The 27,807-nt window shown below is 30.1% G+C and overlaps 1 protein-coding gene across 2 annotated transcripts in view; it reads right to left on the bottom strand.

Annotated features, from left to right (window-relative positions):
• The window catches only part of LOC106463125 (hippocampus abundant transcript 1 protein-like), a 48,366-nt gene extending 21,207 nt beyond the window's left edge, over positions 1-27,159 (bottom strand). The window contains exons 1-7 of one of the 2 annotated variants that reach the window (XM_022390552.1): positions 27,135-27,159; positions 20,242-20,464; positions 13,749-13,844; positions 9,863-9,925; positions 9,321-9,448; positions 2,151-2,265; positions 939-1,157 (exon numbers count right to left, since the gene is read on the bottom strand). In XM_022390552.1, coding sequence (XP_022246260.1) covers positions 939-1,157; positions 2,151-2,265; positions 9,321-9,448; positions 9,863-9,925; positions 13,749-13,844; positions 20,242-20,319 — 699 coding nt within the window. In that variant the 5' untranslated portion in view covers positions 20,320-20,464; positions 27,135-27,159. Of the gene's footprint in view, positions 1-938; positions 1,158-2,150; positions 2,266-9,320; positions 9,449-9,862; positions 9,926-13,748; positions 13,845-20,241; positions 20,465-21,136; positions 21,439-27,134 lie in introns of those variants that run through there. The other variant, XM_013923101.2, reaches the window with a different exon arrangement.
• Between the last annotated feature and the right edge of the window lie 648 nt (positions 27,160-27,807).

The raw sequence follows: 27,807 nt of genomic DNA, 5'->3' as shown, positions 1-27,807 counted from the left end.
ATACAAATCTTTTTAAGTTATTTAAGATTAGAGTAGGTAAAATAAATAATAATAATGATATAAATAAAATGGTGCATGATGCACACATGCAAGCAGCTCGTGAGTAATGTAATTTGATGACGTAACGTGAGCTGCATGTTCCCGAGTGATTTACAACTTATAATGGTGCGGATAGTAGTTAGACACGGTTAAAAGGGCAATAAAACAATAAAATTTAATTGTAAATAGATGTATAATGTTACAAACTTAGAGCAATTTAGGAAAAACGAATGTAGTTTCATGTTACAATTTGAAGTCATTCTATAAAGAAAAAAGGATAATTTAGGTTTATTTTGATTTTTTTTTGGTGGTTACAAGGTCGGTCGAATTGACCAATCCCGTTTTGAGATAGATAGAGAAAAGAACAAATAACCTATAAAGTTTTAGTGAAAAAAGCGTTTGAAATGCAATTAGGAGGTTTTTAGGGATTACACAGAGGAATTTTGAGATTGAGATGATGAAAAGTATTTTTAATTTTAACATGAAAATTACTTTGCACCCGGACTATTCAAAACAAATACTCCATATATTCATGGACAAATCTTTATTTTATTTTATCAAAAATACTTCACTAAGAAATATGACTTTTTGTATGTGAAAGACTTGTAATATTAACTGAAAGACTGCCAAATTTTGTGAAGATATACCCAATATACTGAGAGTTATGAGTATTAAATTTATAGAAACTTTAAACGAGTAAAAAAGGTCATATGACTTGGTCAAATTGACCGATCCCATGTTGAGAGAATTAAAGGTTTCATATTTACAAAAAAAACTTTCATAATACCAATTTGTAATGAAAATTAGCCACATTGAAAAAAGTTACTTTTCAATTTAAAAAAAAAGTACGAAAATATATGGTTTAAAACCCTTTTGTTACAAGATTGATTGTAACTTACAGAAAAAGGATCAGCATGCTCCCATGAAATATTAGCTCCCCATGATAATGGTCTTAGTTTTTCTGGCAGAGACTCTGGTACTGCAACCAGAATAAAAAACACATCAAGTAGTGCTATAGCTGATGCCAGTGCCACCACTAAGTTATCACTATAAATCTGTGAGAGGTAGGCTCCCAGTGCAGGGCTCGTGACTAGGCTTGCTGCAAATGTGGCTGATACCTGAGAAACAAAAACATCTTTTAAACATAATGTATATATTCACTTGCTGATAAAATATGTAATTTTTACAATATTGGGCAAGTAAAGTTTTTTTGTTGAGGACAACTCCAATGAGATTTAATTTCAAGTTCATTTAATTGCTACTGTTCCCTATATTCCATTGGTATGAGTAAAATCCTGAAAATTAGTAAGAAGTTCCTATTAACAATGCAGCTGTTGGTAGGAAGCATAGTTGGAGATTAAAAAATGTTCAAAGAATAAACAATTACACATCCTACATTAAGTCATCACTTCAAATTGATAGATTTTCTCTTCCCAATTATCAAATCTTGCACGGTTTACACAGTGAAAAAAAAAAGAAGCCAAAACTTAGAACTAATTGTAATAACTTTCTGTATTTGACAGCCATCTGCATTAAGGAATAAAAATCATAAAACAAATACAAAATTATATTTTCCAAAAATTTACCTAATTTGAATGAATTATTAAATTCAACTTAAAACATTTCTAATGTTTTTCAAATGTTAAACATTCACTATAAATTTTTTATCATTTTGTTTTTTCTACAGTGAAGTGTTTAGTTCACAGAGCTAGGCTACATATCCCATATCATAACCATAATTTAATAATTTGTGTCCCAACATATCAAATGTTTATTTCAGTGTACATTATAAATAAAATAAAGTGGTTGAGCAAGATGGAAGGCCATAATACGTTAAAGAAGCAAACAAAAATGTTAAAGGTACAAATACATTTAATAAAAATAATCAGAAACTCGTACCAATTTTTCTTTAAATAGATAACATCTTTTGCCATTGACCTAGTTAAGATGATTTAGACTGAAACTACTTTTCTAATTTGGTCATGATATCAAACTTTTCTTTTTTGTGAAAGAACATACTTTACTAATATCTAAAACTATTACATAGAATAAGTTCTAAATGTTTCCTTTTATTAGACATTCAACTAAGAAGATTCTATTTTAAAACTCACCAAACCATATGCAGAACTTCGCTCTTGTTCTTCAGTTACATCTGCCACATAGGCAAATACAACAGAAAAAGTAACAGCAAAAACTCCTGATATTGAGATCATGGCAAAATACCACCTGTAAGAATTAAACATATATATATACATGGGAAAGTAATAGCCCTTAAATTCAATCGAAATACTACCTGTAAGAATTAAACATATATATAGGTGAAAGCCACAGCCCTTAAATTCAATCAAAATACCACCTGCAAGAATTAAACATATACATAGGGAAAGGTAGTAGCCCTTAAATCCATTCAAAATACAGCCTGTAAGAATTAAACATATACATAGGGGAAAGCAGTAGCCCTTTAAATCCATTCAATATACCACCTGAAAGAATTAAACATATACATAGAGGAAGTAGTAGTCCTTAACATTTAACTGAATGTTTCCAGCCCTATACTTGAGCAAAGTATTTCTACAATTGCTCCATTGTTATTAAATATAGATATCTGAAATTTTTAAAAATGACTTACAAGTTTAAGCTACAAACAATACAATAAATAATTCTTCTCTGATTTTTACTTTTATTGTAATGGATCCTTAAATGTGAATGATAAAAAACGTAATTCCAATTTTTCTAAATAGTGAACTGATTGTTAACTTTGTAATTTTTGCTACGTAATTCTGTTGGGTACTTCTATAATTTAATCTGTAAAATATTTGTTGACACTGTCTAAAAATTTTGTAATAAATAAAATAAATTGAATTTAAAACATCATTATTAAAAAAATGAAGAAATATGTTTTTAAAGTAATTCACTCAATTTCAATTGTTTCATAAAATCTTTTTTTTTACAATTAAAATGGTATTTTTGAACACATATTTTTGCCAAAAATAAGAACTAAATAATACTATTTTAAAGTATTGGTGTTTTCAAAAAGAGGGCCCTAGTTGCACATTTGTAATTAGTAGACACAACCAGGGTTTCCACTCATAAGTGAAGTTCAACATTATTTCCAATTCACAACTTTGTGTGTCCTGAAATACATTGTACTGTCTTCTGAAATGAAAGTATTTATTTTATATGTGAAAATGTTAAAATTTATATAGTAAATCTAAACATAGTGAATATGAAGTATACAATCTTATCTTGTTTCACAAATAAAATCTATGATTTCCATAAATATTATCTTAATACAAGTTTGGTAATAGTGACTACTAGTCTAACAATTTCATTCACGAAACAGAGAAAAAATTACAACTGTGTTACATCAGTACTAATGAAATTTTTAATGAAGAAGAGTTCCAGAATGAGAATAAATTTACAAAAGTGTTCTTTGTTGCAGCCCCCAGTGGCTCAGTAGTTATCACGCTAAAAATCAGATTTAGATACCTGCATTTAGCACAGCACAGATAGCCCATTGAGCATCTTTATTATTAATAATAAACAAACATATAATTTGTTGTAAATAACCACTAACAAGAATAAAGTGGGGTACAGTAATCTGGGACTGGTACAGAAACTGGTGATTACACCATACATGGAATAAATGGTTGAATAACAGGAAATCGATAATTGGGAAAATATTTTATTATAAGCATAATTTGAAGAAATATTTATAACCATTGAACAGTTTCCTTGTCTAAGAGCTGCTATGAATCAAGTAAATAAAGAATAATGTCTTATGAAAAAACATAGAATAGATAATTATTTTGTTGCTGTTATAAGGTTTGTTTATATGAAATTCAACTGTCGGCATCATGTAATGTCACTTGCCACTCCTTACCACCACCCACAGCTCCACCGCCCCTGCTAAGTGTAGTACTTAGCCTTGTCCATTTTGATTGGTCATTGACATATATTACAATGAAGTGTGAAAGTTACTTACTAACTCATTTGCCCACTTGGCTCGAATAAACCAATAACCCTCAGTAATTTGTAATCTTTAGTCTCGTGCGGGGTGAAGGAAGATTTCTTAATCTTCGAACACCCTTGATGGTTAATTATTTCTTTCAAATTAATTAATTTTACATCAAAACAACTGCCAGAGAAAGCACAGCTCTCACTGATTTTACCATCACTTTCTTTCTGTTTACCAAATTTGGTCCTGATATTCTACGCATTTCTTATACCAGTAAATTTAGCCCTTTTAACTGTATACTCAGACCCAGTGTAGGAGGTGAAACATGGCCCAAAAGAAAAAAGATCGCTTTCTGACATCATATTACGAGGAGTTAGAACTTCTGTTGTAAACAGTGTATATATTTATTGTAAATTACTTTACACGGTATTTTGTATTTACAAATTAGTATGTAAGCACATTCTTCATACATACTGTAAAGATAGACACAATTATGTGATTTTTTTAATCACACTATTTTGCACAAAAACAAACACATTTTTACATTCATACTTGCTAACAAGCAAGTTGAAAAGACAAGATAAAACCATGAATTGTGGGTTAGAAAGCAAGAAAACAAAAAAAATAATAAATAACACAGGCAAAAAGAGATGGAAAGGAACATACCCGAGAAAGAAATCCAGAAAGAGATTGAAAGTTTAAGATCATTTCACAAATAAAAAGTACTACCCAAAGCAAATCAGTGAAGGTCATAGTCTTACAGATCATTCCTGACTGATAACTAAAAAAACTCAGCTGACAAGACATGGTAATCCACAATGAACTGAACAATGGCTGCAACAACCCTGACAGTTAAAGAGCTGCCACAGCAGAAGTAATGCCAAAGTGTAAACAATGTCTAACACTCAGGATCAGACTAAGTATAAATTAAAACTTTTGAAAAAAAAAGCTAAAAAAAACAAACATCAAAGTTTCATTAATAAGGGAAACCTCAATAAATTGAACACAAATAAGAATTTGAACACATCTCTACAATAAAATACTGAGGAGAAGAATGAATATTCACCAGTGCAAATTCATAAGGGAAGTTAGTATGCATGGAGGTGTGTCACCCATCTATTGGTGGAAAACTTTGGTCATGTGATGACATCATCATACAGTGACAATTCACAAAAAATCCCGTGAAACTACGTGGGAGTTGCCTCAAAGCCAATGTCACATAAATCTCATACACACGAGGAGGTGAGTTATCTCAAAATTAGTGACAGCAGATGGCAAAGCCATGGTATTATATGAAATTCAACATCAAAAATAGAAATCATCATCATCATATGAAAAAAAAAAATTCGGAATTGTTCTTTCTTTTAATTTTCCCTGTGAATAACATCAGAGATTAAGATTTAATATAAATATAAAACTGCTAATAAATATTAAAACTAAAATATTTAAGGATACAATAATCTCACATTGCCTAACTTGAAATTTCAGTTACAACTGAATGTTAGTGGATTGCACATCAAGGCAAATTTAAAATTTGTAAAGGTTGGTACTATAGCTTTCCTAAATTTTTTCTGTTTCTAATTTTAAACATTTCACTGTACAATACATTGATGGTAATACTTGAAACATTCAGAGTCTGAGTGCAAATAAGTATGATACAAGAATAACAAATCTTTAGTTAAAATACTTAATTAACACAATCTCATTCTTTGCATACAAAATACTTGTAATATTTAACAAACTCTTACAAATTGTTGTTAAGATATATTAAGAAAGCTCAGACTTCTCTATATGAGAAGTAACCAAATGGGTTTGTCTCCATGGCCATAAGGTTAAACAATACAAGTTTTGTTTCTGACTTTGATCGGGGAAGTTGGATGTCATGTGGGTGGAATGTGACAAAGCTAATGACTGAGGAAAGATGCCTCTAATATTATGACTTCACAAAAAATACTTAACCAGTAAAAAAACCTAATACAAGTTTTTCATTAGTCTCATTGTCACTTAAAGTCAGTATGTTTAGGATAAATAAAAATTATAACTTTTTTACGAAAAGCTCTTAATAACCATTTGATACATACCCAAGTTAAGCATTGACTACACTGGTTTATAATACTCTAAATAAAAGTACAGTTGATTTGTATATATTCATACACCAATTCACCTGTATGAAATCAAAAACAATCTAACAGCCTTTGTGTACATGTAAAATATGCCATTTTCATCAGGAATTGGCTTTACATGTAATCCTTGACTGTTTTAACAAACAAAATCCAAGACTATGCAACAGAAATAAAGTCACTGTAGCTATTTGGTTCTTGCTGGAAATTTTTTAAAGTTATTGCCCATGGTTGATTAGTGATCTCTCTATTCACTTTAACAATTATTCATAGTATATTTTTATTGCATAATGCATTTCAGTGCTTGGAGTTTTGAAGAACACTGTAATGAATTCTCTATAACTTATGATCAAAGCAAGCTAACTACATAGATCAGAATCAGCAGTAACGAACATAGCTGATTCAGATATATATAATTATTACTAGGAGTATGGATCATCATAAACCAAAAACTTGTAATGATTAGAATGCATTGATTCATCAGCTTCCCTGTTAACAATATTTTTGAATATAATCCCCCATACATATATATACCCCATAAAGCTTGATCAACTTAGGAGATTTAGGTTAGTGCTAAATCCAAATATTAAACTAGCAATGTAAAATAACAAACATATATATTCTGTTTGCTGAATTTTTTGCAAAGCTTCACAATGGCTTTCTGTGCTAGCCAACACCACATCACAATGTCTCAATGACTGAAAGGGCATGTTTGGCAACATGTTTCAATTTCATAACCAACAGATTGCAAGTCAAGCATCCTAACCATTACGAATGTCAAGAGAAAAAAAATAATCACTTGACAAACAAAACAGGAATTATTACATTTGAAGAATGAAAGTTTTTTAGCAAATATAAAACTATACTTTGGGATGGGCAAAAAAATTATAAAAAATATCTATAAATGTGTGTACAGGTGAGACTTCTTGAAATTGTACAGAGGTTGGAACATCTGCTTTTAACTCTCTCAACGCGGGCTAAGTCAATTTGACTGACCACGTGACCTCTTTGTACTCATTCAAAGTCCTTATAGATTTGATACTACTAATATTTAATACAGTGTATATATTTACAAAATTTGGCAGTCTTTCAGCAAACATTACAAGTCTTTCACATAAAAAATCATGTCTTTTAGTGAAGTATTTTTAATAAACTAAAAATAGATTTGTTCTTGAATATATGGAGTATTTGTTTTGGATAGTCCATGTGCAAAGTGATTTTCATGTTAAGATTAAGAATACTTTCTTCATCTCAAAAATCTCAAATTTCATTGTATAATCTCTAAAACCTCCTAAATATATTTCAAACATTTGTTTTCAATACAACTTTATATTTTATCTGTAATTTTCACTACCCTAACTCTATACAAGGTTGGTCAATTTGACTGACCTCGTAACAAAAAACAAACTAAATTACCCTCTTTTTATTTCTAGAATGTCTTCAAATGTAGCATCAAACTACATTCATTTATCCTAAGTAGCTTTAAACTTGTAACAGCATACATCTATTAATAATTAAATTTTATTGTTTTATCACCCTATGAACCATGTCTAACTATTATTCGCACCATAAGTTGTAAATCACTCGGGGAAACTGCAGCTTCTGTAAGCTGTTGAATTACATTACCCATTAGCCACTCCAATTTCCTTGCATGCATGTTTTGTGAAATATTTTTATTATATTATTATTTATTTTACCTAATGTAACCTTAACTAACCTAAAGGGATCCCTATTTTACAGTTTAGTTACTTTTATAATAATAAATAAAGAATAAACATGAAAAACAAGAAATAAAGTACTTACCCAAGTATTCTTTTTTTTTTGCTGTCGACTATCGATGACACTTAACCCCACTTTTTTATACTAACTGTAGTAGTGCATTAAATAATTTGTATTTAATTAAATAATGCACCAAAGAACGTAGATTAATAACAAATACCAAATAACATTTAATAAAAAAGCAGACAATGTCCTCTAACAATAATAATTTTTCTGGCTTTCTAACTATGTGACAAGAGCTGTTACAAATTCATCCAAGCTAGTTGTTGTGATTCCCGTGGGAACCAAAGTTGTATTGCTAGTGAAAATGATAATTATCTGTTCAGAACACAACATAATAGAATGCATCATTTGATAGATGAAAACCTTGACTTTCTATTAGTTATAGGTAATATAATTAAATGTAAGAGAGAACTATCAACAAATCCTGAAAGAGAGGATGTGACAGGTGGTTGTGGCAGGAGGGGTCTGGTTTTCTATTTCATAGCTCTGTAGCCAAACAAAATTAAAGGCTATAAAAATTATGGCTTGTCTGAGCAATGACAATTTTATAGTGAGTAATTTATGTTTAATTTTGTAGTTACTGGAGGGGTGGTGGATAAAATAGAGAAGAGAAGATACCTAGAGAAAATGTGTTTTGTGTGTCACACTAGGGGAAATTCAGAATTTTTTAAAATGTTGCCTTACAGAATTAAGAACTAAAACCGCATATACAATTAAAATATGGATTATTAGCTAAGATTTTGTGCTATATTATTTGGTATAACATAAACAGTAGTTAATGAAATTTTGAATGTAAGACACAAAAACCTTGTGTCATGCACGGTAAAGGACACCTGTGGCAATAGGGTTAAGTTATGGTATTAAAATATATATTATATTCTAACAAAATATCAACTCTAAAATATTGTTCAGTTAAAATTGTTGAAAAAAAAAGTTCAATTTGATATGTAGGTGTTCATGACACCTTACAGGTGCTCTCTTTCTGGATAGGGCTAATAACTATATACATGTATTCTTCATATTTTCATATTATAAATGACACACATGGGAATGATAAACAGATAAGTACTGAACCTTTTGTGATCAATTTGTAATATATTTGTAACATGTTTTTGAGAATAAACAGTTTTATCTTAAAGTCCAAAGCTACACAATAGGCTATGTGGTATTGAACCATGATTTTCAGCATTACAAGCCTGCAAACTTACCAATGAGCTACCAGGGAGCAAAAAGTTCTCTTTATATATAACACCTAAAATAAAATGTATTTTGCAAACATATTTTAGCCAACAGCTTTTCCATTTCCTTTTTATAATTAACACTTTGAAAGTTTATGATAATCTAAGATATATATTCAGCAAACTTATCTTCATACTTATCTAGTCATTATATAAAAACAAACAAAAAAACTCACAACTCACCATGTATTAATCCTCATTAATGGAATTGGAGAACAAGTGAAAAACACTGTTAACAGTAAAAAAACTTTCCTTCCCCAGACATCTGACAAAGCACCTACCAGTGGTGCACTTAAAAAGGATAAAAATCCCTAAAGAAGGAAAAGTTGAGTTTAATACAAAAACAGCAAATAAACAGAAATATCTAATTATATGAGTCTTAATATCACCATAACTACCAATATAAATTTGAAATAGTTTAAAAACACCTTTTTAATACTTTGGATAAAAAGATCAGACATGAATATATTTTTTGGATTAAAGTTTTAGTATCGAGTTTATGCATTTAAGTTTCTTAAAAAATATATTGAACATAAAAGATGCTGAAATAACTAAAAAGAAAAGATGATCCTGCAAATTTTACATTATATGGGAGTTCAACAGTATTGTAAAAGAAATATTATTATTCAGATAATCAAATACTATGAGTATTTTACACTTCTATGAGTATCATAAAAATAAAATTTGATGGTGTGCATATACCATGAGCAAGAGAGAACACCTACCTTAACTCCTACTATTAATCCATTCATTAGGAATGTGTGATCTGGAAAAGTTTCATTCAGAACCTGGAAATTATTAATATTAAAAAATGAAATATATATGTCTAAAATTTGATATAAAATAAAAATGAGAATGTATTAGCAGTTCCATCTATTGTCTTTCTGTATGTTTTTACTTTTACTTATTTCTTGCTATACATTTCAGGTGTACAATAAAAATCTATTATACATAATTACATCTACATCATCCACTACAGATAATCAAAGTGGATTACTTAAAACAAAAAAGCTTCTCCTCTCATGCTAACAGGTTTTGATAGAATGAATTGAGAACTTACGAACAAATTTTTAAGTTTGTTACTTGTTAAGTACAAAGCCCCAGAATGGGCTATCTGTGCTGTGCCCACCACAAATAGTAAACCTTATTTTTAGCATTATAAGCTTTTAAACTTACTGTTGATCCACATTCTTGATGTAACTTTTCAAGATTTTACACTGTTCAACTCTCTGTGTGTGTGTGTGTGTTTACAACAAATGAATCAAGTATATTCTATTTTAACTATTTCTATAAAATTTGTAGCATTTTTACATATGTCTAGGTACACTACAAGCATTTTACGAAAAACACTAAGCAATGAAACTTTAAAATAAATACTCTTTGTAATATCAATGGATAATATAAACATGATCAACATCATGTAATTAAAAGAAGTTTTGAACTGTACAAGCCCATACCCACACGTGTTAAAGCACGTAAGCTGCTTTGCTAAATTTAGTGTAAATTGAAAATGACAAAATATGTCTCCCATCTGCATATCATTATCCATGGAATGTCAGTTTTATGCAAATTAAGTTGTCTTATATCAGTTACACTTGCATGTAGCTAAAATGGAAGGTGCATATTGCACCAAAAGTTAATAAATGCAATGCACGTATACACTTTAGTAACAATACATTCTTTTCACACTTAAAAAAAAAACAAAAAACTCAAAATAGTAAACATTGTCTGATAGGACAAAAATTATAATGTAATGTGCTGTGCACCCTACCATTTTACAAAGATTAAGATATCTGAAGGTCACTGTTTCAATCTAGAAACATTTTTCATTTATTCTTTTACTCAGCATTGACTTGAAGTATTTTATTAATTTAAAATGCAATATAAATAGAGCTTTGTGGTATACCAGTTTGAAATACACACCAGTTGGTCTCATCTTTCTTATTTTATATGTCATTATTTTCTTTTTTTATTGTTGAGTAACTGGAATAGCTGAAAGCAAAACACTGCAACTTAGTAGTACGAGTGTCACTTTTGTTCAAGATCAAAGTAATTACTTTCTCTAATTCCACAAGCTGATAACCAACACAGTGCTAGTCTGAATCATGGAAACAATGAATTATTAGTGCATTCCTACAGCCAATCATTTAAGTATCTGATTATTTATAGATACTGCTTGCCTGGAAAAACATAAACTTCCATCATGCACTAAAATCTTTTGATTCACTAAAAGCAGTTTCATCATTATAAAGCTTATGTTTCACACAATATATCATGGTGAAGTATATATATGGACAACAGTAAAGTTCATAAACAGAATGATGCACACAGTTCCTATTAGTATATCTATCTTTACACATTATATCATGGTGAAGTAAATATATGAATAACAGTAAAGTCCATAAACAGAATGATGCACACAGGTCCTATTAGTATATCTAACTTTACACATTATATCATGGTGAAGTAAATATATGAATAACAGTAAAGTTAATAAACAGAATGATGCACACAGGTCCTATTAGAATATCTATCTTTACACAATATATCATGGTGAAGTAAATATATGAATAACAGTAAAGTTCATAAACAGAATGATGCACACAGGTCCTATTAGAGTATCTATCTTTACACAATATATCATGGTGAAGTAAATATATGAATAACAGTAAAGCCCATAAACAGAATGATGCACACAGGTCCTATTAGTATATCTATCTTTACATGAAATTCTTCATAGATGTGTCCAGTAAGCTGTCGAATGAGTTAGAAAAATGAGCTCTGAAGTTAAATATTTCACTATTAGGTGCAATATTATTATTTCAATACTTATTTAAATAATTCATTATTATATTATCAGCCAGATCTTGACTGGCAGGTATTTGAATGTAAATAGTTCTGATCATGCTACAAAGATAAAATTCCATCTGCACAGTTGCTTTTGAAAAAAAAAAAAAAGGAAGAAAAAGACTAATTATAAGAAAGTAGAAACCACTTATATTAGCAACTTGCTTGAACAACAATAGATTCACACCGCGAAAATAAGGGTGAGGATTGCCAGAACATATAATAATAACCAAAGTATTATGCATTAAAGGTTTTAAAAGAAATAGTGTTATCATAGAGAATGTATATTCCATTTAACAAATCAATGCAAGCACAAAACCTACCAGAGCTTACTATGATCAAGAGTTAAAAACAAAAACGAATGTCACCAACCAAATACTAATTATAAATAATGTTACATAGACAACAACTACACTGTAATGCTAGATTAGAGCTAAGCAATTTAATTAATTAATCAATATAATAAATTATCTACAAGCAGAGATTACATCAATAAATCAAAATTAGTTAGTCTAATTATTATTGTTTTTGATTATTCCAACAACCAATTTCAACAACTTTTACTCAAAAATATTTTAGAATCCATATATTTTGTCATTTTCTGACATTCGTTTAGTGTATGTAATTCATGAAGAAAATCTAAAAAAATAAAAAAATTAGATTTCTATTTTTTGCACAGCTGCAGTTTTCCTTGCAAACAAAACAATGTTTTCTTTCTGCCCATTCCAAAGAATAATTTCTTTATTGCTAAGAACTTATCACCACTTGAGAGTATATATTATCCATTTCATGATTTTCAAGCATTACCCTTAGCTTTTTTGTCCATACCTTGGTTGAAACCTTTTACTACATAAAATGGTTTGATCACTTACTAATGAAACATAGTTTTGAAAACAGTACAAAGAAAGTTGAAATACCACTGTTAAAGCAAAAATAAAAATACCATGATATAGTAAAGTTTTTTTTATACTTTGTGAACATTCTTTTTGTTTGTGAATATAGATATAGACATTTTCTTTACAAAAAGAAGTCAGATAACTTGAGAAAAGGTAAGCTTATGCAGTTTAGAGAGAAGTTGAATGGATAGCAAAGAAAATTTTATTACAATTTTAACAAAGTAACAAATGTGCAATATTTGGTGGAAGTTTTGACATGAACAGGTACAATATGTTCTAAATGAAAACATTATTACCACTAATGATGATATAATACATTTCATTATCTAATTTTAAATATCGATTCATTTGATTTACAGGAGGTTGGTGGAGAATTACTGAATATTTTAAAAACAAACAATGTTAGATGCATGATGGTATCTAGTCAACATTAACAATTCATTTCCCAAGTTGGAAATGTCCAGGTTATCTCTAAAAAAAAATTTTTGCAAAATATTTTAGACAACAAGTATATTTTTTGCAAAATGTGCAAATGACTAATTTTTTTTAAATTCTACAATGAGTTATAGGGTGTGTGTAATAGTCAAATGTAATTAATTAGTGAGTCTATTAATTGATTAGAAAGTAATATTAATTGTCCAGTTCTAATATTAGTCTTTATATTTGATGAAGAAAATATCCTGAAAGTAGTTCATACAATACATAACAGTAATTGTATTTATGGACAATTTCAGTACTCGTGAAAAGAAATACAAAAGACATCTGTAACTTAAACAATTATGTTTTTGATGTCTTATGAAAGGCAAATGCTTTCATCTAAGTAAAAGGTAATAGGACTTGTGAATAATTCTATATCTTTAACACTTACTGTGATCATAGGGGTTGTCAGGAGTCCCCAGGCAAAAAATTCCAGGAAAATTACAACAACAGCATGATACACACTTGGTTCTCCAATCCCAGAAGTCTGGAAAAAATGTAAACAATATATAAATAATCAGATGACATATAATAACTAAAACTATATGAAGAGATTTAGAAAAATATATGTTGAGCCTAAAGGCTTGGCAAGAACTAATTTTTTTTCCCTGCAAAAAAATTATATGTAAATGCACTGGAAAAGAAGAAGGAAGTTGTCTTCTGTTTGTTTGCTTTTCTTGAGAAAACACATGTTGCTAACAAGGCAAAATTATGAACCACTCGAGTGCAATTAATCTTATGGTATGAAGGAGTTTAATCTCATTACACAGTTTGAGTTACTATACAAAATGGATGGTGGCTTATGTCAGAGTTCCCAAACTTTCTCAGCACAAGGCCCCATAAAACATTCCACATTCTGACTGATACCACCCACCCAATGAATCTATAGATACCGAGTACCTTACTTTCATTGCAAACATCTTGTCCGTAAAATATTTTAAAATTTGTTACTTTATCTTTCTCACCTATTCTTTTTAATTTTTAACTCTATTTTTTTTTCTTAAACAGTTTTGTGTATAATTACCCCTGAAACTTTCCTGTGGGCTCCAGTTTGCCAACCCTTGGTCTATTCTACCAATTGTTAGTAAATATATTCTGTAATTAAAAATCAAATTGAGGCTGTAAATAAAAACTTCCTATTAAAATGAGGCCTCATAATGAAACATGCCATCCTCACCTCAAGGAATTCTGTTATAAAATTTGTTTTTGGTTTGTTACAGCTCAAAAAGCCTATTTAGATCAAACTAAGTAATACAGTGTAAGAAAAAGTGATATCACACTGCAATATTAAAGTATATTCTTTGTCAGTTGAAATTTAAATGATGTACATTTTAAATATTGTTTACATTTTATACACAATAAAGGAATGTGATATATTTTCCATGCAGAAAAATGCCTTACATTCTTATGGAAGCTAAGAACTACCCACATTTTGTCTATAACTTTCAGAAATTTGAAATTCTAGAATTAAATACCTTGGCAAGGGAAATGTTACAGAATTTACAAAATTATGAACAGTGAAAACAAAATTTACTTCATTTGCAAGACAATCTTACCTATTTGGATTAGGCATGCAAGTTGCATACAAGCCTTAAAGTTAAGTTAACAAAAAGTTCTTGGCATAAAAACATAAACACAAGTATAACAACACAGAGCAATGAATAGAAATCAAATTTTTGTAAAGATATTACCAAAAATTAGAACAAAAACAAAGGCAAATTTTATTAATATATGCAAACCAATATATACCTCTCTCTGCAATGCTACTTAGTGGTGGTATACAAAAACTGAAGTTACAAACTATTGTCACTTATTTTTGGCATTCCTCAAACATTAAAATGTACTATTATAAAATTTCAATCACACTAGGTTGTTTATGATTCTCCAAACTCTTGTAAAATTAACTTTTCAAAACTAGACAGTCATGTTAGAGCATCCTGTTGTCTATCTGAACAAACCATAGTCTCTTTTTTTGTTTTCACTTTACTTTGGTAAAGTTTTTTCCCAAAATGTAAAACATATATCAACCACCTGGTGAAACATGGTTGACTTCATGGGATGCTGGAATGTTAATCGCTAAAACTTTTGATGAAAATGTCTCACTTTATTGAATACTTAATTTTCTAAAGCATTGATTCCCTACCAACTCCATTCAAATAAACAAGTTAATTTTCTTTCGCATCTTCCCAGTCTTAAATGCACAACATAATACTTAAATGCCCCCAATATGTGTTCTTGATTTTACTGTGACACTCATGTCATGACACATTTTTGACAGCAAAACAATTTTCCATCATACCAGATACAAAACTGAGTATTTCTCTTCCTTCTGTATGCAGTATCTTATTTCACACTGTTTGGATGGTGTTTTATCTGTATTGTTTCAGTCATACTAGTGTTTCATCATACGGTGGACTGTTTATTAAACGTTAGCACATATTACATGCCAATCTTTTTACAATTAACCCTTTAAGTATGACGTACTTTTAAACCCCTTTCTGTGTAAGTCACTGTGACACATTCAAAATGTGGTTGAACAACTTTATCATAACAATGTATGTCAATGGAATTAACATTATAACATATGTTTATATTATCTAACTTTAATTCCTTTGTTTCAAAAGCCTTTAAAAAGATACTTAAACTTCAGTTTTGTTATCATGTGACCCAAGAGCTATGAAAAATCTCAACTTTTACAGTTGCTACTTTGAATCAGATAACATCAGTAATGCTGATGTAAGTCTATACAATAAGTACATTTACTTGCCCTACTGACATGCAGTAGAAACAAGTAATAAAATTTGTCACCTTCTATACATATCTTTGAGCTTTATAAGCCAACACATACTTACTAGACACACATGTTTATAGTCATTAGAAAGAGCTCATTTACACTATAATCCAACAATGGTTATTTTGAAATTGGCAACAAATTGTCATCAAGTAGATATAACTGCTTGTAGTATTGTTGGCTGCTTGAACCACAATAGCACCTCGGTTGTTTCGTACCTAAATATGTTATAGTTAGATAGACAGCTATATTGTATTTAGGTTTTACTTTTATATTTTAGTTAATTATGCATTATTATTACTTTAAAATTCATACCTGGAAGGTTTAAATTTTTAAAATAAAATAACAAAAGCTTCACCTCGATCCACAAGGCTTACAATGTTACATTACCAAGTGAGTAAAAAAAGATTTTGGTGAAGGATAAAGTATCCCTGCCATTTATTCCATTCTTTTTCCTCACGGGTACCCATTGACGTGTGTTGGCATAAATAATAAATGGTAAAGATGTGAAATCACACATATGACCCAAAGAAGATATTTTAAGACTATTCTACGAAGACAAGTATATACTTCCATTTCTTAATTTTAAACACTTCTTTGCACTGTACATTGATGATAATAGCTAGAGTTAGTGATACAGTAACGAAAATGGAAAATAAAATATAAACATTTACCTTAAAAACTTTTGATATTCATTTAGCAGGTTCTAAAGATTATGCAAATGAAATGTGAAAACTGTAAGATAATAAATAGTATATCTTTATACTCAAAATGAAATCTCCTTGCAGGTGAACTATTCAGAGTTTGAGTACAGATAAACTATATTAAATAACAAAGTTTTATTAGAAATAGCAGAAAAAAATCAAAATTAAAATATTTTATTTTTCTGAAACTAAATACTTTTAAGAAAGTTCTTGTCAAATTTCAAACAATCTCATCCACTAGTTTCATTTTTTGGAAAGCAATTTCACAAGGGTTACAAAACCTACAAGCAATATTCATATATCGTTTTGATAAGGTTGAAGCCTTTTCCACTATATATATTTATTTATGACAAAATCAAGAACCTTGTCATATCATTTATTATTTTAAACTTCAAAGTCAGTTACATAAACAATTCTGACTCTACATAGCACCCACTCCTTGAAATCAAGCTGGGATCATATTTGTTTGGAATGTACAATGTCCTCAAGGCTACAAGACTTCTCAATGCCGACTTGTTAATCAGCTACATATCTCCAATTTTGTTCCCACAACCTAAAGAAAGATCTCATCTTGCCATAAGTTCATATCTAGTTTTATTTTTAATAGCATGTGACCTGTTGTAACTTGGATAAAGTATTCAAGAACCTATTTTTCATGTAGATGCTCAGAAACATAATGCAAGTTCTACTGTGAATTCTCCATACATAACAGTTAAAAAACAATTGAAAAAATATTATACAATAACTCAACTGTTGGTAGGCCAAATCCTACTTCTAACTCTATGACTACGATCTACTTACATTGTAAATAGGTTACCTAGCCCTCATGAAAGTTCTTTGCAAAAATGAAACTAGTGGATGAAATTTTGAAATTTGACATGAACATTCTTAAAAGTATATAGTTTCAGATAAATAAAATATTTAATTTTAATTTTTTTACTACTATTTCTTAAGAAAGAAATAATGTAGTTATTTGCACTCAGACTCTGAATTATTTATATGCAAGGCGATTTTCAATTTGAGTATAAAAATATTTATCATCTTACAGTTTTTCACATTACATTTGCATAATCTCTAAAACCTCCTAAGTGAACATTAAATGTTTGTTTTATTTTCCATTTTCTCTACTATATCATTAACTCTACCTATGTACACTGCAACAAAATGTTTAAATTAAGAAATTGAAATATGTACATATCTTTTAGTTCTTCATAGAAGTCTTTTGAAACTTGTTTTTTTAGTATGCATAATTTCACGTCTTTATCTTTTCACTTAGTTTATTTTTAATTTTTCTTTCCAATTCTTTGTCTATTATTTTTGCTGATATGTAAACTGGACCCTGCAGGGCTCTATTATTATTATTATTATATGGTCACTCCCTGCACAGACTCTTTCACTAATGCTCTCACACACAAATGATGCTATCTTGTTTATAAACTTTTACAATCCAAACTGCAAGAAATGAAACATAAAAATCATCAAACCTTTCAAATATATGTTTTAAAACACAAATAATACATAATCAAAATATAATATTAAACCTAAATGCAATCTGTCTATCATATTAATACATATAAGGTGAGAAACACTTGTCAAGCGCAAGAGAACAATAGATTTGGTTTCATTTCATTCCGTTTAAAAAAGTCATACACCTATACTTACCATTATACATTACCAAGATTCAAGAGAGAAGTCTGCTCTTTCTATTGGTTATAAGCATGCCAGTCAACTTGAAACTATTGCATAGCAACATAGCTTTGACTTTGCAAGTGGCCGTGGCTGATTTAAAACTAAGGAAACCTTTACCATGGTTAAATATAGGGGGAGAATGTCTTCTAAAGACCTTGAGAAACTACTGTAAAACATCTGTTTGTGTACTTTGGCTGTCTACAGGAACACACAGTTTCTTCTCTACCAGCTCTTAAAGTTCAGAAATTGTCACCACGAGTGAATCACGAGATAGCAAAAACTGAGGTTTTAATTGCTATTTTAGATGTTTCTTTTTAAAATAAAGGAATAAAACCTAGATAATAAAAACTTTCAATTATAATGTTATTGATAATAATAATTTCATTAAAACTCATTTATAGTAAAGTGGTTTAATTAAATTTTGAGTGTAACTCAGTAACATGCACAGAAGGGGATTAACAGGGTTTGAGAATGGCATTATTGCTATAGTTAAAAGAAAGGAAAGGGGGATTTTCTTAACTTTTCCTATGATTCCCATATATTTAGCAAAGCTTCTAAAATTGCTACTGTGAAGGGCCTATCATCGGTAGGCAAGTAAAACTTTAATCCCAAATTTAATCCCAATATCATTTGCGACAAATTTGTCAGCCATGCTCGACCAGCACGAATGTTGTTATATACACTTTCATTCTTGTTTCTTTCTCTTTCACTGACTTGATATAAAATTAGAAGCCATCATCACTTCTCATCATTATTGAAAACATCCTGCTGTTTAGAGAATGAACATAATAGTGTATTAAAAATTGACCTAGGTGCTTAGTGTTGCTAACTGAAGAATGAATTATTCATGTCTCATTCAGGTACAGAGGTGCCATTGACATTATTTATTACAGATAAATGTCAGTGGGTCTGTGCTAGAAAATGGCAGGGTAGCAGAATGTTCAAAATCTTCACAGCACAAGATTCCAAACCTTCAGGAAATTGGAGTTACATTAAGCAAATAAACACCCTTGTAAAATAAACAAACTTTTGTTGAAACACAAAAGTATACACATATGCTTCAAGTCTGAAGAATTACCAAAATCTTTAGGGGTATAAGCCTTTAACTTTCACTCTTTATCACTGCTAATTTCTTAATTCATATTAAATAAAACAAGCTCTATTCTAATTCAATGTTTGAAATATGTATTATATAATCTACACACACATTCATTAATAAAGCAGTGACGTCTCTAGTGATCACAGCACATACAGATGTGGGAACTTTGTAAATTGAGTCTGTTGTACTTAGGATAGTTTCTCTACTAGAGAAAAGTAGTAATATCAACAAAAATTATGTCATCATATTATAAAGGTTTTGTGCACAGTATTTCTTGAGCCCTGGACAAAAATAATATCACACTGTGTTCTTTTTAAACTAAAAAAATGTGATATGTACTTTTAGCTTAAATGATTATTTACACTTGCTAAGTGTAAAACTTTTTTTTTGTTCATAAGAAAAAACACAAATGAAGAGGGATAAGCAGATTACTCAGAGAAAAGATCAAAAGGTAAAGTTTTGAAGTCAAATGTGAGATAGTCAGATATATAAAAATTTTTACTTCTGACATATTTCTTAACTACATATAAATATCAATCAGTTCTTTAAGAGCAGATTCTGTTGTAAATAATTACGTATGAAAATACTAAAGTTCACTTACAATAAATCCATCTTTCATAATATTTTTTCTACTTCTAATGATGAGACCAGAGACCTTTCTTGACATTTTTCTCGGCATCTTATTCCATGGCTCAGGGTGTCATTCAGTGTAAATGTTTAGCATTCTGCAAATGCTGCTATAATGTTAGACAACTTTTGAGCTCAATTACATCTCACACACTTAACTTCAAATTCTGATAATGTTCTTGTTCCCCCTTAACCTCCTAAAAGATGAATACAGAAAAATTAAATGAAATATAAACACAACTTGTTCATGTAGAAACTAGTATGATAATGATAATTTATAAATTACCATTAATAATAACTAATTTCAACACTTGATTACCGTTGGTGTTCAGAAGTTTCAAACATAAAAAATAATTTTCTGGATAAATGGCAAAACTACCATGCATCATTAAACTACACAGTATCAAATTTAACATAAAGCACAAACAATCTTTAAATACAGAATGATAATGCATATAGCAATTCAATCTGATAATGATTTAAACACATTATAATAATTTCTTTTTGATGCTATATTATCATAAACTTGAGCTAATAAGAAGCTATTCTTTATAACTAGCAGAAACATGTTTAAGGTTATTGGTATATTAATGAAAATATTTTAATTTTGGAGGATTTTACTTGATACTTATAACACATAAACCAACAAACTAATGGAATGCCATTCAACCTATCAAGTTCACTCTCAAAAAATCATATTATCACATACAAACTAAAAATACATGTATCTCTTCATATCCATGAAACTACCCAAAATAGCATACACACTCTTTCAAAAAACAAAAACAAGGAGGAGGAACAAAAGAGTGAAAACAGAATAAGAACAAGTCTGGATCAGGTTTACAAGGATTAAAATTATTATCCCTTACCTTCAAATACACTTTGACCTTTTCAATCCACTACATAAACACACTATCCAGATGGAGATCATCTAAACCCAATTCAAACACCGCTAATTATTCTATGCTTGAAAAAAATGTGTACAACTTTTCTTGAAATTAATACTTCTTCAATCAGGTATCATTCTATTAACTTTATCAGATCCATGTAATGATTTGACTTACCTTGTATAGGATTTTATTGCACTGTAAAACAACACTACTGGATAAAAGAGTTAATTAAATATTTCAATCCAATCATGTTGTTCATAATTCAAGACCATTTCATTTTTCAAAAAAGTGAAGTAAAAAGTTTTGTAAAGAGCGCGAATGGTAGTGTGATGTAAAATTACTCATGCTATAAATTTTCATAACAGTGACCCGAAAATATTTCTTATCACACGGTCTCTAATATACACCATAGTAACAGTTGGTAATTTCATTATTTCTTATCACACAGTCTCTAATATACACCATAGTAACAGCTGGATAATGTCATTATTACTTATCATACTGTCTCTGATATACACCATAGTAACAGTTGGTAATTTCATTATTTCTTATCACACGGTCTCTAATATACACCATAGTAACAGCTGGATAATGTCATTATTTCTTATCATACTGTCTCTGATATACACCATAGTAACAGTTGGTAATTTCATTATTTCTTATCACACAGTCTCTAATATATATACCATAGTAACAGTTGGGTCACCCACTATTCAGAGGTTATGAAGAATTCCAGCTAATTTCAATATTTAACAAAACTTGTTTTATTCTGTTTCTATTCTCATTTCATTACAAATATTGCGCTATTGTGCAACATTTTTGCTGTATTTAATTACGGACACATAGATAAAATATGTGGCGCCATCTAGTGTACCCAAATTCATCTAGCAATTTTCATAAAAGTGACCCGAAAAATAGGGCTAACTCGGTAACCCATGGCCCAATTTTAGTGAAACTTGTTTTATTCTGTTTCTATTCTCATTTCATTACAAATATGGCAGTACTGTGCACCATTTTTGCTGTATTTAATTACAGACCAACAAACAATGTCAGAGTTTTAGTAGTATATAGATAGATAACAATTTTAACTTACCAAAATTATGAGGAAGCCAACCTTTTTTTTGAAATGCTAATTAGGTTTCATTTAATGTATGTAATACATTTTAAACCCATTTTACACTCATTTAGATAAATTTTTTGTACATCTGTTTATGGTGATTTTCACTATTCATTCAAGCAGTTACTTAGGCCAACAGGCCCTAATATAAAGAGTTTGACACAGCAGTCTTGTGGGTGAAATGAAATTTGATACAATCGAGTGCCAAATCATTTGACTAAGCCTACACTACCTTGTTCCATGAATAACATTCTATTCCTATCATATTTCAGCATTATAATTCAAATAAAGTATAAAATTATAAAGCCATCTTAAAAAAACACAAAAAATTAATGCTAATTGTGGCAGAAGTTGTTAACAAACATCCTTTCTTCTACTAACCCATCACCAAGCTAAGCTTTTATCACTTTTCTTCAATCTCTAACGAACTGAAAGCTATAATGGCTTAAACAGTTAAGAAGAATGGAAAGGGTTTTCAATATGTGTTTAAATCACTAGCCTATGGCTTCTCAAAGTTAAGATATAGGTATTTATATTACACTACATCAACCAAGGTTGAAAAACAGTGATTGGCTAAAAAAATTAATAAAACTACATTTATATTCAAGTTACAAGATCAAATTAGTGATATTTTGTTCCAAACAATTACAATTTTCTTCATAGGGAGCTATGAGAACCACATTATGCTCAGAAAATCCACAAACACTGATGAATTCATCGAGCTCGCATTGAAATTAACCCAAAATCAAAATGTATTTTTATGTACAAAATTAAATAGATACAACTTTTTTCATTGAATAAATTTAAACTCTGAAGTTTTTTATTATGTCAAAGACAATCTTTTCTATAATTGTTTTAATACAATGGTGCAATAGTGCCACCAAAACAGAAGGCTACCACATGGGCAGGGTAGCATTAATATATCCCAAAACAATGAGCTCTTTCCACCACAGGTAAACACGCAGCCAAAAGTGAAGATGAAATAGTTATTCACATTCTCACTGGTTGGAATCCCATTTTCTGATATCTTGCATCACATATTTTTTTGTAAATTGTATTCTATTAACTCTTTAACCCCATAGTTTTTTTGCAAGTTTTTCCAGAATTATTTTCACGATTTCCTAATTATTATCACTTTATCACTATACCTCATAAAACTTCTTAATTTGAATAACATAGTTTGGATTAGTTTTCAAAGAGACATAAATGTTATCAGACTGTCACCATCCAGTAAATCGGAATTTTTCGGCTGAACGCTGGCAGCATCCGCTCATGTATAAGAGAGTTAAATTCATAGGAATAAAAATATATTGATATCTAGGAAGATGAAATACAGATAATGGTACCCTTGGAATTCTACTCTGATAAATTTTGACTGACAATGTCTATCAAAGTTTTGTTTATATCCCATGCTTAGAACTGGAGGTTGGCTAATATTATTCCTCATTTTAAGGTAGGTGAAAGACTGTCCAGGTCTTACATCACAAATGATAAAAGACTTTTAGTCTGATAAAATATGCTTTGCAAAGTCATTGGTATGTTCCGTTAAACCCTAGCAAATGGTAATTTTTACTATATGAATAAAATGCATATTTACATATATGTTTTTAAAAGTTGTTAAAACTGGGAAGGAGGATAATGGAAAACTACTAAGTCACTTAAGAAAGTTTAAACTTTTTCAGATACTCAATATGGTTTATTTGAGGAAAATTCTTGCTTTACTAAAATTCTGACATTTTTTGCTCTATTATTAAATTCTATAACAATGCACCAATATTTCACATTCTTTTACCCAACAATACATGGCCAAGTCTGTACCAGTTATCTCCAAAGTATGTGTACTTGATCCCTGGCCATGACTGTTTGCTGCACACATGTGCAGACAAAATAATAATCACTGAAGCACAGCTCAAGTCAGCATCCCAGCAGTGCTGGGCTCTGCATTAAAATGTCATTCCCCAAGTTTTTTTAGAAACTAGCACAATCACTACTCGCTTGCAATTTTAACATCAACTTTAGCAGATCCTATTGCACTCACCAAATGTAACACACCAATTGCCCTGCAGGCTACTACTATGCTCAAATCAACTGATATAATAACATGACTTATGGGGTTATTATACACGGAACTCAGTCAAACTGGGCTCATGTTACAAGTAGGTTACCTCAAAGCATAGTGTTGGGGCATTTGTTCTTTTTGATTTACATCAATGACATAAAGGAATGGTCAATAAGCTGATTAAATTTACTGATATTAAGGTCTTGAGTGTTGCTGGCTACTGAGAAGATGCTTCAGCTTTACAGAATGTTATAAATCATTTGGTGAATGAGTTTTCATATTCAGCTTAGAGTCTTTTATTTTTTTAAAGGGTAATTGGCCTTTGGAATAGGTTGCCTTCAAATGTGGTGGATGCAGTAAGTTTACAGGAAGACTTGACAGATATTTAAATAATCAGGGCTGGATAGAAGTAAAGTTGATTATAATAAGTGTGTTGATTTCCCCACCCCTTCCAAAAATATTCCTTCCCTGGTTAGAAGTTTCAAGATTTTTCACTAGTCACAATTTCTCTCTATTTTTACAGCATCAGTTTTTCTCATGTAAAAGATATTCTTTCCAAATGAGTACATACTAATACAGTATGATTTTACACTTATTTGAAACAAAGAATTTTGATGCTCTTACCCACTTACTGAGACTGTCCAGATTATTCTCAATATTATCCAGAACAGCAAATGAAAGTCTTGGGTCCCAGCACATAAAAATGACAGATGAGAAAAAATGTCTGTTCTATGTAATTCTATGTGGGCAAAAAAAAAATACATGCCATTAAGGCAAATGATGAGAGATTTAAAGGCTACCTCTATGTTGATCCTTCCTGATTGTCCATCATTGCATTTTAGGCAGTTCATGCATTTCCAAGATAACTTTAGCTTGAAAAGATTTTATAAGATTAGTCAGGTGTCCATCAATCAGTTAGTTAAAAGAGCCTCACATATCAGTTTCATTGTAGTGTAAAAACCAATGTAGACAATGCAATCTCAGATTGAGTCTATTAGTACTAGCACTTTGAACTTGGCCCACCCTCCACCATTTTTGTCACAAGATTTGAATGAATTGAGTGCATATCCAATCTAACAATAGAAATGGCTGAAATCTGGCAGCTAATTATCATACCTCATTATCATACTTGCTCTGAATTTTATTATCTTCAGTTCACTTGGGTAACTTTTTAGCCAAACATCCTAATTATCAACATAAATATCAAAAGCCTCAAAACAGACAATTTTCCTCTATTTCTAATAACATATCAGAATAATACCCTCTGCTATCTACCAAAAGCTGATCTTCTACCCTCATTAAATGTTTTTTAAAAATGCCACAGAAATTTAACTTTCTAATTAACCTTTACAAAACAGAGAAGCTTCATCAAAAAACTAACTACTGAAATAAGAAAACTCTTTCTTGATCCATGTTGAGAATTATCATATGCCACCTTTCAACAATTTTATTTATGTTTTCTGACAATGATTTTAACAATACAATTCAAAGAAGTTTATAACTCTCCAGGTCTTTTTACCTTTTTCTTTGAAATATTAACCATATCAGTACATTTTTCAAAAATTTAACCAGTGTCTGGCATATACTAAAAGGTATTTATTAAAGCACCAACCAAATTATCTTAAGTGTCATGATAAATTCTGTCAAAGCAAGGAAGTTTTCTCTCTTCATAATACTCAATTTTTTTTTTTAAACATTTCATTTCAACAACAAAGTAATTTAAAGGTTTATTTTTGATACTTCCAGAAAGCTTTCGAAAGGCTACCTGCATTAGTCATCCCTAATTTTTAACTTACAGAATAGAAAGAAGGTAGCTTGTCAAAAGCACTAATCACAATTCTTGGGCTACTATAACCAAACAGTGGGATTTGACTATGTGGAGCTCATCTCTAACATATAATTCCCAAATATACTCAGACAGCACTATCAAAGAGGCCACACATTAATATATTTGTCCCAAATGGTCACCCAGGCATGTTGGGAGGGGGGGGGGGAGTCTATAAATATGATTGCATGGTCATTGAACTCAAAATTGGCATCAGATGTTTTGTTTCTCCCTCCCCCCCCTCAGTATCCTGAGTGCAATTTTTAAATTGTGTCCTAATGGGTATTTTTTAGGGAACAAATCCCCTTGTGTAGGTGAAGAAGTAACTGGGGATAATGGAGTTGATAAATACACTGGAGTCTTTGAGTTGGAACCAATCAGGAAAGCATGGTTATTTTAAGTTAGTCACAGTAAATCATCACTAAATGATCAAACAACACTAGGTAAGAAGAGTAACACTAATTCGACTAAAACTGTTAGATGTATTATTTGTGGTGAAAAAGAAATCTTTAAGATATATACATAAATTATAATACAGTTAAATCTATTGAATTCAGTATTGCCATTGGTAATAATAATATTAAATATTGCTATCCCTAAACCTCTAAATTCTTAACAGTTCTTTATACTTTAGTACTTAGTAAAAAAGTACATCGTTAGCTTATATTTAATACAAATTTTCTAAAAAGTTGATGTTTTTCTCGAATATTTCAATAAGTAATAATCAAAAGCCATGCAACAATTTAAAAATTTGAACATTAGCTATGTAGGCCTAAATAAAATAGTAACATAACCAAATTGTTTCTAACATCTTATAATTGCTGTGCATAAATGTCTTAAAAAACATAAAAATAAAGTTAATGAACAAAATAACTTTATAAAATATCAACTGACTTAAGAATATTTTAATTCTTTAGAGAAATATTAATTATTATCTACATATTCTCGCCTCTCTTCTTACCAAAACTATACTAACCACAATTTTCTGACGTCACAAATGGCATGATGACACTCGACGTAACAAAATTAAGACTTTTTTGTATTACTTCCGATAGTGATTGTATAAAAAATTGATCCACAGATATTTTATTGAAAGGTTTAAACTAATAAAAATTACTATTGAATGTATTTATATTTTTGCTAATTACATCTCTTCTAACAATTGCATAAATTAATTCTTGATAGGCAAAATATTCATAACCAAGACCAAGTCCGTTTTGAATTTTGCGCAAAGCTACACGAGGGCTATCTGCGATAGCCGTTCCTAATTTAGCAGTGAAAGACTAGCGGGAAGGCAGTTAGTCATGATCACCCACCGCCAACTCTTCTACCAACGAATAGTAGGATTGATCGTCACATTATAACGCCCTCACGGCTGAGCAAGCGATGTTTATTTGTTTGTTTGTAATTATACACAAAGCTACACAAAAGCTATCTGTGCTCTGCCCACCACAGGTATTGAAACCCGGTTTCAAGCGTTGTAAGTGCGCAGACATACCGCTGTGCCACTGGGGGCTGAACAAGCGAGCATGTTTAGTGACACGTGGAATTGTGTCCATCTCGTTCAGCTCTAGTTTAAATTTGTTATTTAATAATGTCTCTGAGTTTTCGGACTTCAGGAGAGTCCATTATCAAGCAATTCTGGATTA

This window comes from Limulus polyphemus, unplaced genomic scaffold, assembly GCF_000517525.1.
Source record: "Limulus polyphemus unplaced genomic scaffold, Limulus_polyphemus-2.1.2 Scaffold1330, whole genome shotgun sequence".
In the NCBI taxonomy this organism is placed as follows: Eukaryota; Metazoa; Arthropoda; class Merostomata; order Xiphosura; family Limulidae; genus Limulus; species Limulus polyphemus.
The sequence above is the reverse complement of the archived record's forward strand: the minus strand, read 5'-3'. Positions and strand labels throughout refer to the sequence as shown.